We start from the raw sequence: 14,963 nt of genomic DNA, 5'->3' as shown, positions 1-14,963 counted from the left end.
GCGGGACTTGAAGTTACTCCTTCAGGGACCAACTTGAGAGGGCAGCGTCACCTCTGACGCTTCACTGTCCCCTCCCCATCATTGTTCTTGACATTTTCCCTCCAGCCGCCTGACTTCAGCCCAAAACTTTAGCCCCCTTCCTATTGCCTGGCCTGTAGCAGTGCGCTTGCACTTTTTTGGAAGGCTAGTGATAATCATAGCTCACATGGATTGGAACAATTCATGGGCTTTATTGAGTTCTTACCATTGTGAGACAGGTATTACTGTGATCTCTGTTTTACAGATAAGGGAACTGAGGCACAGTGTGCCCAGAATCGTGGAAGGAAGTGGTGGGGCAGGGAGTGCAATCCGGGCAGCCTGGTTGCAAGGCCTGTGCTCGCCCCACTAAGCCGTAGGGCCAGCTCCGTGGGGAATGGAGCAGGACACCCATCAAGGTTGGGGATGCGGGCTGTGGAAGGTCCAGATCAGAGATAAGGCCTTTCTATGATTTCCCATAAAGCAGTCCTATTTGGCTTAAGCTGTTGTGGAAGGAAGTAATTTGGGGTCTGCCCACGCCTGCAGTGCCCCTGGCTGGGGCGGGGGGGGCGCCGGTGCGGTGCGGGCTGTGGGCCGTGTGCGGAGGGCTTCCGGAAGGCGGGGATGTTGGACATGAGCCGGAATGTGGAAGGGCGGTGGCCCGAAGGGTGGCCATGTGGTTTCCAAAGGGTTCCTCACTTTCCGGGAGGGCTCTCCACAAACAGTTAAGCATTGAATCTCCTTGAATACTGCGGCATGTGATTCCACTAAAATATTTCTCAAGACATGTAATTTTCCAAAATTGGAAAAATTAAATCGTCAGAGGATCTAAGTGACACAGTTGTCATGGGTACATTTTTAGTCTCATGAACTGATTTCTTAAACAACAAGGAAAACAATAAAGTGCTGATATCCTGAATCTAACAAGCGCATGGATTCCGACCGGAAGATGAGAGAGGATTATTGCATTAACTGTAAGAACGCTATGTCCACATATTAATCCCAAATTCAACCATTAATTTTAGTTTCTATTTCCAGTCTATTAAAAAAAATTGCCTCTTCAATTTAATTTTGCTCTTTTACCCTTTCTGCTCAGCTGTGCTTCAGACTGGCCTATTTTGTGAATGGTGGCACACTTAGAGGGACTCGAATTGGGTTACCCTTCTTTACCTCTGATAATTTTTATGGGTCTAAAATGATCTGCTTGTTCACTTTCAAACAAGCACATTTTATCCCTATGTGCAAATGATTTCTCTCATTTCTAATACTGTATTCCTTTCTCCCTATGTCACTTGTCTTCCTTTGACAGTATCTGTGAAAAGTAGGAGAATTCTTTTAATATAAAATATTGTCTAATATTTAAATATTTAATAGTTAAATAATTAAGTTTAATAATTATAAATATTTCTAATTCTTTTAATACAAAACATTTAAAAATAATTTAATAAAACACTTTTAAGAAGTAACACATACCATTGGAAAAACAAAAACCCCCAAATCTAAGAACGTGCATCAGGTAAAATGATCAAGTTCTGCCCCTCTTCTCCATGGCCCCGCCAACCCCCTGCCCTCCAGGTGACCCCGAGGACAGACCCAGGGACTCGGACTCTACTTTCCTGCAGACACAAACACTCTGTATCTCAAAAATGAGGTAATACAGTTAAAGCCTTTCCACCAAATAGAGAAGTAAAATTTTCTTAATTATTTAAAGCTCTTTATTCCAATGAAGAAGGAAACAGTCATACACTGCATTTAAAGCTCCTGAAAGGAAATGCAGTGTCAAAGTTTGAGAAAGGAGTATGTCCCCTGAGGGGCATGGGGTGGTCCTACAAGGGGCTGAGGCTCACCTATCAGAGCAGGAAGTCAGTGGTTAATGTCTAAGATGCACAATCAAAGGACATCAGCACAGGTATTTTTATGTGTTAAAAGGAACAGTGGATTAAATGAGGTTCCTTTTGTGGGGTAGGGATGGGATGGAAAGGAAATGCAGGAAATTGTTGGTTTTTTTCTAAGCCCTACTGCGCTTCTTAATTTTCAAAACACATCCAGATTTTATTTCAGAAAAAATTTACGATTAAAAAAAAAATTGCAAATATATATTATATAGAAAAATCAATTTTCAAAGCCTGGCACAAAATAAGAACTCAGTAAACATTAGCTCTGATTATTCTTCTAGGTGGTGCAATTATTTTAGAAGGTGCAATTATATATCATCTGTAAATATTTGCAAGGGGACAAAATGCACACAGTAGGCTTTAAAAAAGCTCCCTTCCAAAATATGACACAATGTTCATGTTTTTGATTCGTATCTCACTGAATGAAATTTAGGCACAGACTCATAAATGAGAAATCAAACATTCTAAGCTCCTGAGGAATCCCAACATCCACAGACAGTACTTTTCCATCATTATTTTCCTGAACATGACTGTACAGTCATTCCTGAGGCCCCATTCCATTTCTTTGAATTTAAGCCAAAATACAGGTTTGCTGTTGATCTTATTCAGGGGTTGGCAAAATACTGCCTATTTTTTGTAAATAAAGTTTTACTGGAACCCAGTCCATTCATTTGTATATTGTCTATGGCTGCGTTCTCACTACAGTGGCAGAGTGGTTGGCTCGAAAAGCAAAAATATTTACTATTTGGCCCTTTACAGAAAGAGTTCTCTGACCCCTGATCTAATCTGCCTAAGACAAAGATACTGAAGTATAAAAGATATTGAAATGTAAGGAGCTCTGTGTCTTTCTGGCTGTCCTCCTAGTCGAGAATGATGATTCCAGTAAGCTAATTTGCTTTCTCCTGTGCTTCCGACTTACTGAGGAGATGACTTACAAAGCGCCAAATTGCTCAACGTCACCTTGTTCTCTTAGATCTGAGGTCCTTAGAGTTCATTTGTCAAAGCATTTAAAAAATGCAAGGATTCCCCACAAGCCCTCCCTGACCCCTGCTATCAGGGGACATTTGTTGAATTGAATCAGATCCTCACAGTTAGAAATAATTCCTGTCCTTTTAAAGTCACATCCCTCTTGGGAGCATGCCATTCTCTATCCTGCATTGAGGATGAGATCCTCTCATGTGCCCGTAGCTTTCTTGTGGGTCTACAAGTGCCCCGAGGGTATAATCTTTTCCTTATTTGTCTTTGTATCTTCCAATGCCTTCAGCCCCACCTCCTTAGGCAGTGCCTCTGGAATGGATAAAGGTGAAATTTTGGATGTTAATGTTTCATTTCTTTTAATGATTAAAAATAGTCTATTCTTTGGAAGCATCTATTGTTTAATTAAACAGGTGGCCGTTAGACTGAGGTGGTTCTAATACCTTCGCAGTTTAGGTAAGCAAATCAAAATCTAAGTCTGTAAATGCCTCAAGGTTAAGAAATCAAAACCTAAAGACAACCCCTCACAAACAGCCAGCTAGGCCCTTCCACGTAAGGGAAACCCTCAGCTATAGCTAATCAAATAATTTCGTTGCTTTGCTTCCGGCTTTTCTCTATAAAATTCTTTCTCCTGGTTTTTGTAGGTGGAGCGCTCCTAGCCACATCCAATGTGGCACTGCCCCATTCAAATCGATTTTTGCTCCAATGAACTCTTAAAAATTTTAATATGCCTCAGTTAATCTTTTAACACTATCCACAGGCATATTCATTATCCTGATTTCATTTCATGTTTTAAGTAAGTCTTGGATCAGTTTTTCCATGGCCCTAATTTGCCTAGTGTTCATAAAATGACTCTTAGGCAAAGTAAATTGCACAAAAATAGTGTCCCTGGAGACAGAAGACCTACTGACCAGAGGCTGCCCAGATGGCTTCCTCCACTTGTTGTGGGTTCTCGGTGATGTTATAAATAATAACATCACATTCCAGCAGGCGCATGAGAAGGTCTTCTCGAGAGATGGCCTGAAAAAGAAAATTGACAGCCATTTGTTGCAAGAAGCTAACAAAGTAACTTTAATGTTTAGATGGAATGACAATTTCCGAATTAGATATGCTGCATTGAAGAGTCCCACAGGAAACATGTGCAGAAGCATTTCTATTTAAAATGAAATTTTGGCTCTCTTCTGTGTGTAGTTTTCAAGTAACAAAGAAGTTTATGAAAATAGCTGGGAAGAGATGATTAAAAAAACTGCATAATGATCTTAGGTACTATTTCTGCATGCTGTTTAAACCCCAGTTCAGAAAGGAAGAATTAGAACACAGTAGAAGAAAATGTGTGAGGCATTTAAAACTAACTCAAACTCTATGCAAGATTACTTGAGCAATTATATATCATAAATCACTCAGATGTGCTGATGAGTGATTAATGTGGATTGTTTCAGAATCCTCAAGATGGAATTAATCTGTTCTCTTTCTAGATGTAAGGTACCTTATTAGAGTTAACAGTTGGGAATATTTTTTAAAATATAAAAGCTTTTAATGGTTAAAAATATAAAGTTCTTACATTAGACAAAAGCAACGTTGGTGATCGTTGTGTTTTAACTAGTTGTTCCTCGGTGCGTGGATGCCAGCACGTTTCCCAGTAGTGCAATACGCTGGGTGGGTGTTGAGATAACCATAAAAGGACCTTGTATTTCCAAACCAGGATTTGCATTTGTGGTTAATCCCATTGTCCCGAGGGTCACATGCTCCCCACAGATCCTTGACCAGTTGCATTAATGTAGAACATTTCAGATCAAACTTGGTCTCTTACCACACAATTTGGTTGCAGAACAAAATAAAAGTAGATGCTTTGTCCTTATGAAACAAGAGGACTACCTTGGCAAGGTTAACACATCCATGTTAAATTTAACAGCATGGACTGCTAGTTTCTCCAGCCCTTGGCATTCAGCTGTATTCGTTTCCTGGGGCTGCTGTAACAAGTATCATAAATCGGGAGGCTTAAACAACAGAAATTAACATCTCAGAATTCTGGAGGCTGAAAGTCCAGGTCAAAGTGTCAGCAGGGTGGGTTCCCTCCGAGGCTGTGAGGGAGATTCTACTCCAGGCCTCTCTCCCAGCTTCTGGGGCTTTGCTGGCCATCTTGGGCGTTCCCTGTCTTGTTGATGCATCACCCAGATCTCTGCCTCCATCTTCACATGATGTTCTCCCTGTGTGCATGTCTGGGTCCAAATTTCTGCTTTTGGTAAGGACACCATCATGTTGGATTAGGGGCCCACCCTAATGACCTCCTTTTAACTTGATTTCCTCTGTAAAGACACATCCTGGAAGGTCACATTCTGAGGTACTAGGGGTTAGGACTTCAACATATCGTTTTTTTGTGGAGGGAGACACAATTCAACCCATAATACCATCCACTCAATGTCTTTTCTGGACTGACTGTGCAAGAGGGAAGACACTCTGGAAATGCTGATCCAAACATCGATTTTTACCTTGTCAATAGCATGACAATGTGAAAGGACTCTACTCTCCCAGTATACCCAGGACTGATCTAGATTGAGGAATGACACGTGAAAGAAAGGAGGAAAGAATACTGGAGGAAGGGGAGAAACCGAAGACGTGTGTTCCAGATGCAGTTCAAGAGAAGAAAGATAAAGCATCTATGATTCCAGACTGTAAATGCATGTGAGGGTGGTGTCCAAAGAAAAACACACATGCTTGTTACATCCTAGTTGGACGGATTTAGGATGAGACAGTCATGTTTTCAAGAGAATAGTCGTGACCACGTGTTGAGTGACCACGTTCGTGCATTCATTTATTCACCTAACAAACATTTGTGGGCTCTGTTTTTGACCCTGAGGATAGAGGCCAAAATGAATAATATATGTTTGTTGGTGCTAAGGAGCAGTGTGTATGTGTGTGTGTATGTGTGTCATTGGGAAAACTTTTAGCAAATAGACACAGTCCTTTAGACAAGGACACAGCTAAGCACATAGGACACCTTTGTACAAATTAGAAAAAGTCAACATGCTCTTGGTGAAAAAATTATAAGAAGGAACCCGCTCCAGGGCACACTGTAGCCAGAAGAACAGGTCACTTTTCAGTCCTTACTCATCCTCTTAGCTGGGCAACCTTGTGCAGTGTGCAACATGTACAGCCTTACATGGCAGCCCCCAATATGGAAAGAGCTATCATAGAGGTACATTTGAGGTTCAATGGGCCAGGAGGAATATGTAATTATGGCTTATAGGAGTTGACACTTGAGCTGGGTTAGAAAGGTGAATATGAGCTCACTCAGCAGAGCCTGGGATGCTCAGGGAATAGCAGCAGTTTGCTGAGCCAGGCAGAGGCGTCTTTCACAACCTGGACCAGCCTAATGTTTCCCATCTTTCATTCTCTCTCACTTTTCATGCCACCCTTGCTTCTTCTCCTCAGCTCCCCAAAACCCATGCTCTAACTATACTGATTCTTTCTCTTCCAAAGCACACCATACAGTTTCCCGTGTGTTCCCCCTTGTATGGCATTTCCTTGCTCCCTTATCTGCCTGGCAAGCTCTACTTAGCCTTGAGGCTCAGTTGGGAGCCCCAACATTTCCAGTAGACCCAAGCTCCCAAAGGAGGGCCATCTGCAGGACTGTGCAGCTGGAGGCTCCAGGATCTCCAGACCAGAGGAGCTGAGGGGCCTGGATCGGTGTGGGAGGGGGGCTTGAGGCTCCATTTGCCTGGCTTTCTAGACAAGACTGAGAATGCATCCCCTGCTCTTTTTTTGTGTGTGTGTGAGGAAGACCAGCCCTGAGCTAACATCCAATGTCAACCCTCCTCTTTTTTTCTGAGGAAGACTGGCCCTGAGCTAACATCCGTGCCCATCTTCCTCTACTTTACATGGGACGCCACCACAGCATGGCTTGACAAGCGGTGCGTCGGTGCCCGCCCGGGATCTGAACTTGCGAACCCTGGGCCGCGGAAGCGGAGGGCACGCACTTAACCGCTGCACCACCGGGCCGGCCCCATCCCCTGCCCTTTTCAGAGCGTATGGTCGCTGCTCTGTGCACACCTCTGTCGTCATGTTTACCGTACTCCCCTGGAGCTCCTAGTTTATATCCGGGTCCTGCTAGGCTGTGAGCTCAGCATTATCCGTGGATCTTTAGGGTGCTCAATGCACACTCAGTGAATCAAATTCAGGTACAAATAGTGAGAGATGATGGAGATCTGAACTAATGCAGATGGCTAAGAGAATGGAAAGGAGGCGCTGCTTAGAGAGCTATTAAAGAGACAGGTGAAGGATCCCATGACCAAGAGGGTATGGGAGGCAGGGGGAGCCAAGAGCCCACAGAGCTACCAGGCTTTCAGCTGTGGTGAGGTGAGTACATGACAAATGATAGAAATGACACTGTTGGTTGTCTACAAATATGTTTCCTCTTCTTCTTTCCCAACAGAACCCTAATTCTGTTCAGATACTCCCCTTCTCAGCCTGTGGGAAATTTACTCCATCCTTTAGCTTAAGGGATGGGCCTTATTGATCTAAGGCTAAGTGATTGGTTCAAGAATGGGCATGTGACTCAATTCAAGACAGCGAGATTCAAGGAGATGCTTGCAGGAGGCTGCTGGAATGTTCATCCTCCTTTTTCTGAGACCTTCTGAAAGTTCTCTTCATCAGAGTGTTCCTCTGTATGAAGGTAAGGCCCTGGACTGTGCTGCTGGCCTGAGGATGAAGTCACCCCCAGAGGAAGGCAGAGCCCAGGAAGGGGCAGGAAAAGGAGCTGCAGCCAGCAGCTGAATCATGCCAGCCCTGAAGCTGGTTCTTCCCTGAGACTACCGGCCACATAAGCTGATGAATTTCTTTATTTATTAAGGCAGTTTTCATTGCCGCCCCCTACTGTTTTTTATTACTTGCAGCCCAAAACAGCCCAAACTGATATAGTCAGCAAAGTCCTTAATAAAAATGAGGACTACAAAGGGCAGAGTGGTTTTGTAGAGTACTGTAATAAATTTCATTTGGGGTATGTTGATTTAGAGATGCCTGCAGGATGCCTGGGCAAGTGGGCTAGGAGGCTGTTGGATTTGTGGGTCAACAGGGCTGGAGACAGATTTGAAAGGCATTGGCTTGTATGGGGGAGCTGAAGCCATAGGAGTGGGTAAGATTTAGGAAGAACACCTATTATGAGAAAGGAGGGAGCTCTGGGGGAAAAAAGGAACCAGTGAAGGAAGCCAAGAAGGAGCGCTTGGAGGCACAAGGGAAGTCAGGGTGTAGGGGCTGCAGAAGGAGGGAGGAGCGTTTCTCCTGGGAAGCAGAGCTGCTGCTGCTGCTGGGAAGCCAGGTAAGACAGGCTCTTGGGAATTAGGAACTCCTTGGTGACACTGGCAAGGGCACTGCCTGTGAAATGGTGGGGACAGAGCCTGCCAGCCCTGGACAGGCCAGGGACTGGGGAGTGCAGGAGTGAGGCCTGAAATGTGGCTCGTCCCTCTCTGAAGGGCAGTGGTGGCGGGAGCCAGGGGTAGAGAGAGAGGCTGGTAGCCGGCAGGGAGGCTAAATTAAGGTTTTTACAGTGGGAAGGATTTGAGCATATAGATAGGTAGCAAGAAAGAAGCCGGTGTCAAGGGAAGACCCGGAAGAGTGTGAAAGAGGGTAAGTGGTGAAGAAATTTCCCGAAGGTGGTGGGAGGGGACTCATCCATTCATTTCATAAATATTTATTGAGGGCCACTTTCCGCCAGTTGCTGTGCTAAATGCTGAAGGTGCATGGATAAAAGGGGAATAAATGAGGCACAGTCCCTCCTCTCAAGGAGCTGATAGGAGCTGATGGTATGGTCAGAGGGACCCACAATAGACAGATGGGTGTGAAAAGTGTTATGATCTAGGAAGGTAAAAGATGTTACGGGAGCACAATAAAAGAGCTGAGAATCCAAACTAGGAGTGGGGAAGAAGTGGGAATCATGAAGGCCTTCCTGGAGGAGGTGACCTCCTGAGTTAAATCTTGAAGGATAAATAAGGCTGGTCGAGAGAGGGAAGAGGAAAGGCTGTACCAGGAAGAGGAAAAATGGGTGCAAAGCTATTTGGTAGTGTCCGGAGAGTAGCAGGCAGGGCGATGGGAGGAGTTAGTCTGGGAGGGACACCCCTCTCAGAGGTATTTAAATGTCTCCGGATGAGGACTGTGTAGCATTTGTCACGTGGAGGCAGCACTGTTTCTCGATGAGACAGCATACAATGGTTACGCCTGAGTGGCTTCTTACCAAAGAGATTTCTCTTTCACAGATAACACCCACCATGGCCCAGAGTCGTGTTGGGGTGATACAGGGCAGACTACATTTTAAACACAGTATAGAGAATTTTATGACTCTGAGAGTCCAAATGAGATCTGTCCTTTCCAAGAACATCTCATGTAAATTCTGTCCTTCAGGCAAACACATAAAGTGGAGATGATGGTTGTGGCTCTCCATCAGAGGAGAAAGTCCTGCCCCATCCTGTCCCTCATCTTCCCCCATGCTCACAGAAGAAAGGGAATGAGAAGCAGGGTAAAAACATACTGTATGCATGTTGGAGCCAAAGGGGACTCTTCCTTTGTCTACTCTTAGCAACGCCCCCTGGACTTACACAGTATGTCTCCACGGCAAAGCTGGGCCGAAGGTTTTCGAGGTTGGAAAGCGTGCCCACAATCTGGAATGTGCCTTCCTTCAGTTTGGCTGAGGAGGCGTCCGGCATTGCTGACTTGCTTTCATCTTCCTCTTCCTCTTCTTCTGTAATGTCTTCAAGCGAAGCCCCGACTACACAGTTAGAGAGAAACTGCAAGAAAACAGAAATTTCCCCACTAGTAAGAACAACGTAGAGGAAGGGCAGTCAGTGAGTGATGATTCTAAAACTAACCTTCATTGAAGGCTTGCTGGAGGCGCCCACATGCAGAACAAATGCTTTGTACACTGGTATCTCACTGAAATTGATTTAATTCCCACAACAACACAGTGGAGTGGGTACTATTATGATTCCCCATTTTATAGATGAGGAACTCAGGCTCAGAGAGTCTAAAGAACCGGTTAAGGATGTGATCCTTCTCAGGCAACAGGCAGAGCTGGGCTATAGTCACGACGTTTGTCTTGTCTAATAGAATTGTAGAAATGTAATGTGATCCACTCAGGTAATTTAAATTTGCTGGTAGCCACATTAATGGACGTAAAAAGAAACAGGTGAAATTAATTTAAATAATGTTTTATTTAACCCAATATATCCAGAATATTATCAAGTTAACATGTAATCAACATAAAAATTATTAATGAGATATTTTATATTATTTTTTTTCATACTAAGACTTTGAAATTCGATGTGCATTTTACACTTATGGCACATCTCCATTTGGACTCGCCACATTTAAATCCAGCCATATGCGGCCAGTGGCTACCGTGATGAATAATGAAATAGAAAGTTTCGTTTCTTGCTTTACAAAAGCTTTCCCTGGGAGTGGTTTATGCAATGTTAAAGAGTTTCATAGATATATAATTTTATTTATCTACAAATAAAAATAATTTATTTTAATTTGTATATTAAACATATGTAAATAATCATGACATTATCACACCTTGGGAGTAAAAATATACCAAAACCAACCAAACAAAAAGTCCCACCTCATTTATTTTGATAAAAAACAGTCCAAGTTAGGATGCAGGGCTGTCAAGTTCAACCTCTTATTGGAATATATTTTTCCCAAGTAGGTCATATATATTTTCATTTATCTCTCAAACATACATATTCAATTTTATTATTACATTTCACTGATGAGGAAATTGGTGGCCAGCAGTAACTTGCCCAAGATCACACGGGCAGGGAGGGGTGAAGCGGGACCTTCTGACACCCAAGGCCACACAGGTGCCACACCCCACCACGCTACGCCCTCCCAGGGACCAGGGGAAGCAGGGGCTGGGGCACTGCCCCCACAGGGCTATGAGCCAGAAGACAAGAAATCTGGCTTCTATTCCTTTTATATGATTTGCTGGGGCCCAGGGCAGGCTGCCCCAAAATATGACACAAAAGTATATTGATTATCTTGTATTAAAGTTACTTGAGAAGCAGCTGATGCAAAAAGGGCATTTTGACCCTCCTCTCTCTGTTCTCCCTGAAAACATGAAATAAATCTCCCATGTGAAAGGTATCCTCCCAGTGCCAGGGATAGAGAGACATTCTTATCACCAGAGCTAAGGAATTCAGGGCCAAGAATCCTGTGTAAACAAACCGTGTTACTTTTTTACTAATTACTACCTCAAACTCAAACTCTGCTTAAATTTCTTACTAATTAAACACCCAAACCTAAGTTTCTTCGTCCTGTCAAAGCCTCACAAATTTGTTTCTTAGTGTAAAAAGATATACAAGCTGCCTGCTTTGGTCATTTCTCCGAGCATCATTTTTATGATCTCTCATTCATACATATTAAATTGGTTTTTCTCCTGGTAATCTGTCTTGAGTTTTTTTTATTAGTCCAGCCAGAAGAAATGAAGAGGGGTAAGGGCAAAATTTCCCCATCCCTGACAGCTTCATATTCCCACTCCTATGTTGCTTAGTACATATAACAGCAATTACTTGGGATTTGAGAAAGAGGGGGCCTGGTTAGTTCAGAAATAACTAGAAAATTCCATTATTGAAAAGCTTTTCAAAAAGATCTCTGCATACTAAAAGAAAAAGTTTTATTATAAAAATAGTATGTTGTAGAAAATAATCAGGGATCAAAAGAGGGTAAAGTAAAAAGTTAAATTCTCCTCCCTCCCTCCCTCCTAATCTCAGTCCTGTCACCTCCCTTTTTAAATACTCCAATGGCTTTCATTGGATTTAGAATATAAACCAAACTCCTCACCCGGCACGGTCTGGGCCTTTGTGCTTGACTCTGCTTCGTTAATTTATGCAACACATATCGAGAGAGTGCTGACCATGTGTGAGGCACTGTTTAGTTGCTGAGCAGGGTCATATTCTGACTTGCATGGGCCTGTTCCTCCATAAACAATATAAAAAATTATATTTTATGACCGTATTGCTATAAAGACACACAGTCTTTGACTCTAAAATTTCATTTACTTTTTTCTGACGTTAAAAGAAATTAAAACATTGTTGTGGGCCCCGGAGTCTCACGGGCCCTGGGCACTGTGCCTGCTGCACCAGTGAAGTCGGCCTGGAGCCCCTGGTTCACTGCACGCTCGCCACTCTGTCCTCTGAAAGAGCCAACCTGACTCCCACCTCAGAACTCTTGCCTTTGCCAGGCCCCCTGAGAACTAGTTCCTCCAGCTTGATCTGCATCCTATGTATATCAGATTAAACGTCGCCTTCCGAGAGAGCCCTCTCATGCAACTCTATCTAAAGCAGCCGGTCACTCCTACCAATCAGCATCTGTATTCTCTGTCCTTCAGAGCACTTACAACACATTGAAATGTCTTGCTTATTCTGGAAATTATTTATTGTCTATCTCCTTCCAGAGAGGTGGGGTCCTTGAGGGTAGCAACCTTTTCTGGTCTTATTCACTGTGTAGTTCTCTGTGCCTGCCATTTAGTAGGTGTTCACGAATGAATGAATCTTATCCTCCAGAGGAGACAATAGTTAAGCTTCTCTTGTATCCTTTGAGACATTTTCTGTGTATAGACATTTTCTGTGTGATCGATCAACCTATCTTCTCTATATCTGTATTCATCTTTTTTTTTTTTTAAGATTTTATTTATTTATTTATTTTTCCCCCCAAAGCCCCAGTAGATAGTTGTATGTCATAGCCGCACATCCTTCTAGTTGCTGTATGTGGGACGCAGCCTCAGCATGGAGTATTCATCTTTTTGAAAGACACAAATCAGTTCATACCACACCTGTCTTTTCAATGCTTCCCTTCTTTAAAAAAATACTTTGTTATTGTTTTAGTTTTGTTTGTGTCCTTGTCTCTTCTTTCCTCCCTTTTCTGGTAATGTGGAAGATATGTCACATGTTTTTAGTCCCTTCTAGAAGAGATATATCATATATAATATCACATATATTGTTTATGATATATAATTACACTCTATATAAAAATATACTATTTTCACATATAAATTATATATCTAAATCTGTATATATATTTTTTTATTTGATTTTTTTTTTTTTTTTTGCTGAGGAAGATTGGCCCTGGGCTAACATCCATGCTACTTTATATGTGGGACACCTGCCACAGCATGGCTTGATAAGCAGTGCGTAGGTCTTCGCCCAGGATCCGAACCTTTGAACCCTGGGCCACCAAAGTGGAGCTCGTGAACTTAACCACTACGCCACTGGGCCAGCCCCTAAATCTGTATATTTTTGACTGATCAGCTTTAGATGGTGTACTGGGTTGAACACTGTCCCCTCCCCCCCAAATTCCTGTCCATCTGGAACTCGTGAATGCGACCATATTTGGAAATAGGGTCTTTGCAGATGTAATCAAGTTAAAATGAAGTCATACTGAACTGGGGCAGGCTCTAACCCAATGACTAGTGTCCTTATAAGAAGGAGGAAATTTGGACACACAGACACTCTGGGGAGAACACCATGCGAAGAGGGAGGCAGAGATTAGAGTGATGAGTCTACAAGCCAAGGGATGCCAAGCATTGCTGGCAACCACCAAAAGCTGGGAGAGAAGCATGGAACAGATTTTCCCCTGAAGCCTCCAGTAGGAACCAACCTTGCCGACACCTTGATTTTGGACTTCTGGCCTCCAGAACTGGGAGAGAATAAATTCCATTGTTGGTGGTAATTTGTTACCACAGCCCTGAGAAACCAATACAGGTGGTATGCTCTGCAGCCTCATCCTATTTTAGGGAGCTTGTGTTGTTGGAAAGTGTGATCATTACAGCCTCACAGAAATCTGCCCAGGGTGAGGTTAGACTTCTGTGTAGCTCCAGGGGGTAGAAATAGGATCAGTGAGTCCTACTCAGGGAAATGATAAAATTATGGCTTTCTTTTGACTGCCGAGCATTTTAAGAGGAAGCCCCCAGCGTCCTCTTTTTTTAATATCTTCATTTTCCAGGGATAAAGATGGAGAACGGTGAGGAAGCTTAATGGGAGTCAGGGACCAAAACAGTGCCTGGCACATAATAGACGCCAAAACCGTATGTTGAAGGGATGGATGAATGAAAAATGCTTGGTCAGTGATAAAACCATTGACTTATTATCTGTCGGTTGCCTGCTTCAGATGGCAGAGGGGAAAGATAATGTAGTTAGGAGGCCAGAGACTGGGCTCTGTGGCCAGGTCCTGCCCCCAACTCGCCATGTGATCTTGGGCAAGTCCCTGCCACCCTCTGAGCCCCAGTTTCCCCCCATTAACAGAAGAGGACCCGGGGCTGGACCGGCGATCTCCAAACATCTGGGCTTCCAGGAGGGGCTCTTGTCTAGCCTGGGTGCGGCCTGGGGTCCAGGGAGCATTGGCGTGCCCAGAACGAGGGACCCTCCCTTAGGGGAGGCCCCGTCAGCGCCCAGTGGCACAGGCTCTCGCTGCGTTCGGGGTGCCGGGCGCGGGGGACTGGGAGCTGGGGGCTGGGGTCCTGCTCTGACCCGCCGCCGCTCACCTTCCCGATGTTTCTGCTGCTGTATGTGTCCAGCAGGTTTATAAATACTCGCTGAATCCGGCTAACTTTCTCCGTCGGGGCAGCGACTTTCTCTTCGGCCATGGCGGGAGCGGCGCTGGTTGCTAAGGAGAAAGCGTCGGTTTGGTTGCCAAGGAGGCGGGGTGGGGGCCCGGGGACTGCCGGGACGGGGAGGCTCTCCGGGGGCGGGGCCTAGGGCGCGGGGCGGGGCGCTGGGGCGGGGCGGGGCCGCCGGCGTCCCGCGCTCGGCGGGCTCTGGAGGCTTTCCGGCGGGCGGGTGCCCCGCGCGGTGACCTTTGCGGCGCCGCGTGCGTGCAGCCCGGGCCCCTCTGCCCTGCGACACGCCGGGTGCCCTCGGCAGAGCGCGTCCTCTTTCGGAGCCTCCCGGGGCCTCGCCACAAGGGGCCGTGTCATCTTGTTCCCTTTCACCTCTTTCTTTCACGAAACTCGGGCACCACGTCCCAGTGTCCACTTGACAGGCAAGACTAAAAATGTTGATGAATCTGATGAAAACGTAGAGCGCACAGCCCACC

General features: G+C 44.6%; 1 protein-coding gene across 1 annotated transcript in view; it reads right to left on the bottom strand.

Moving 5' to 3' along the window:
• The window catches only part of AK7 (adenylate kinase 7), a 57,770-nt gene extending 43,242 nt beyond the window's left edge, over nucleotides 1-14,528 (bottom strand). The window contains exons 1-3 of the mRNA XM_058567654.1: nucleotides 14,413-14,528; nucleotides 9,473-9,661; nucleotides 3,797-3,905 (exon numbers count right to left, since the gene is read on the bottom strand). Of these exons, the coding sequence (XP_058423637.1) occupies nucleotides 3,797-3,905; nucleotides 9,473-9,661; nucleotides 14,413-14,514 (400 nt within the window). The 5' untranslated portion in view covers nucleotides 14,515-14,528. The remainder of the gene's footprint in view (nucleotides 1-3,796; nucleotides 3,906-9,472; nucleotides 9,662-14,412) is intronic.
• Nucleotides 14,529-14,963: the final 435 nt, after the last annotated feature.

The sequence above is a fragment of the Diceros bicornis genome, chromosome 24 (genome assembly GCF_020826845.1).
Source record: "Diceros bicornis minor isolate mBicDic1 chromosome 24, mDicBic1.mat.cur, whole genome shotgun sequence".
NCBI lineage: Eukaryota > Metazoa > Chordata > Mammalia > Perissodactyla > Rhinocerotidae > Diceros > Diceros bicornis.
The sequence above is the reverse complement of the archived record's forward strand: the minus strand, read 5'-3'. Positions and strand labels throughout refer to the sequence as shown.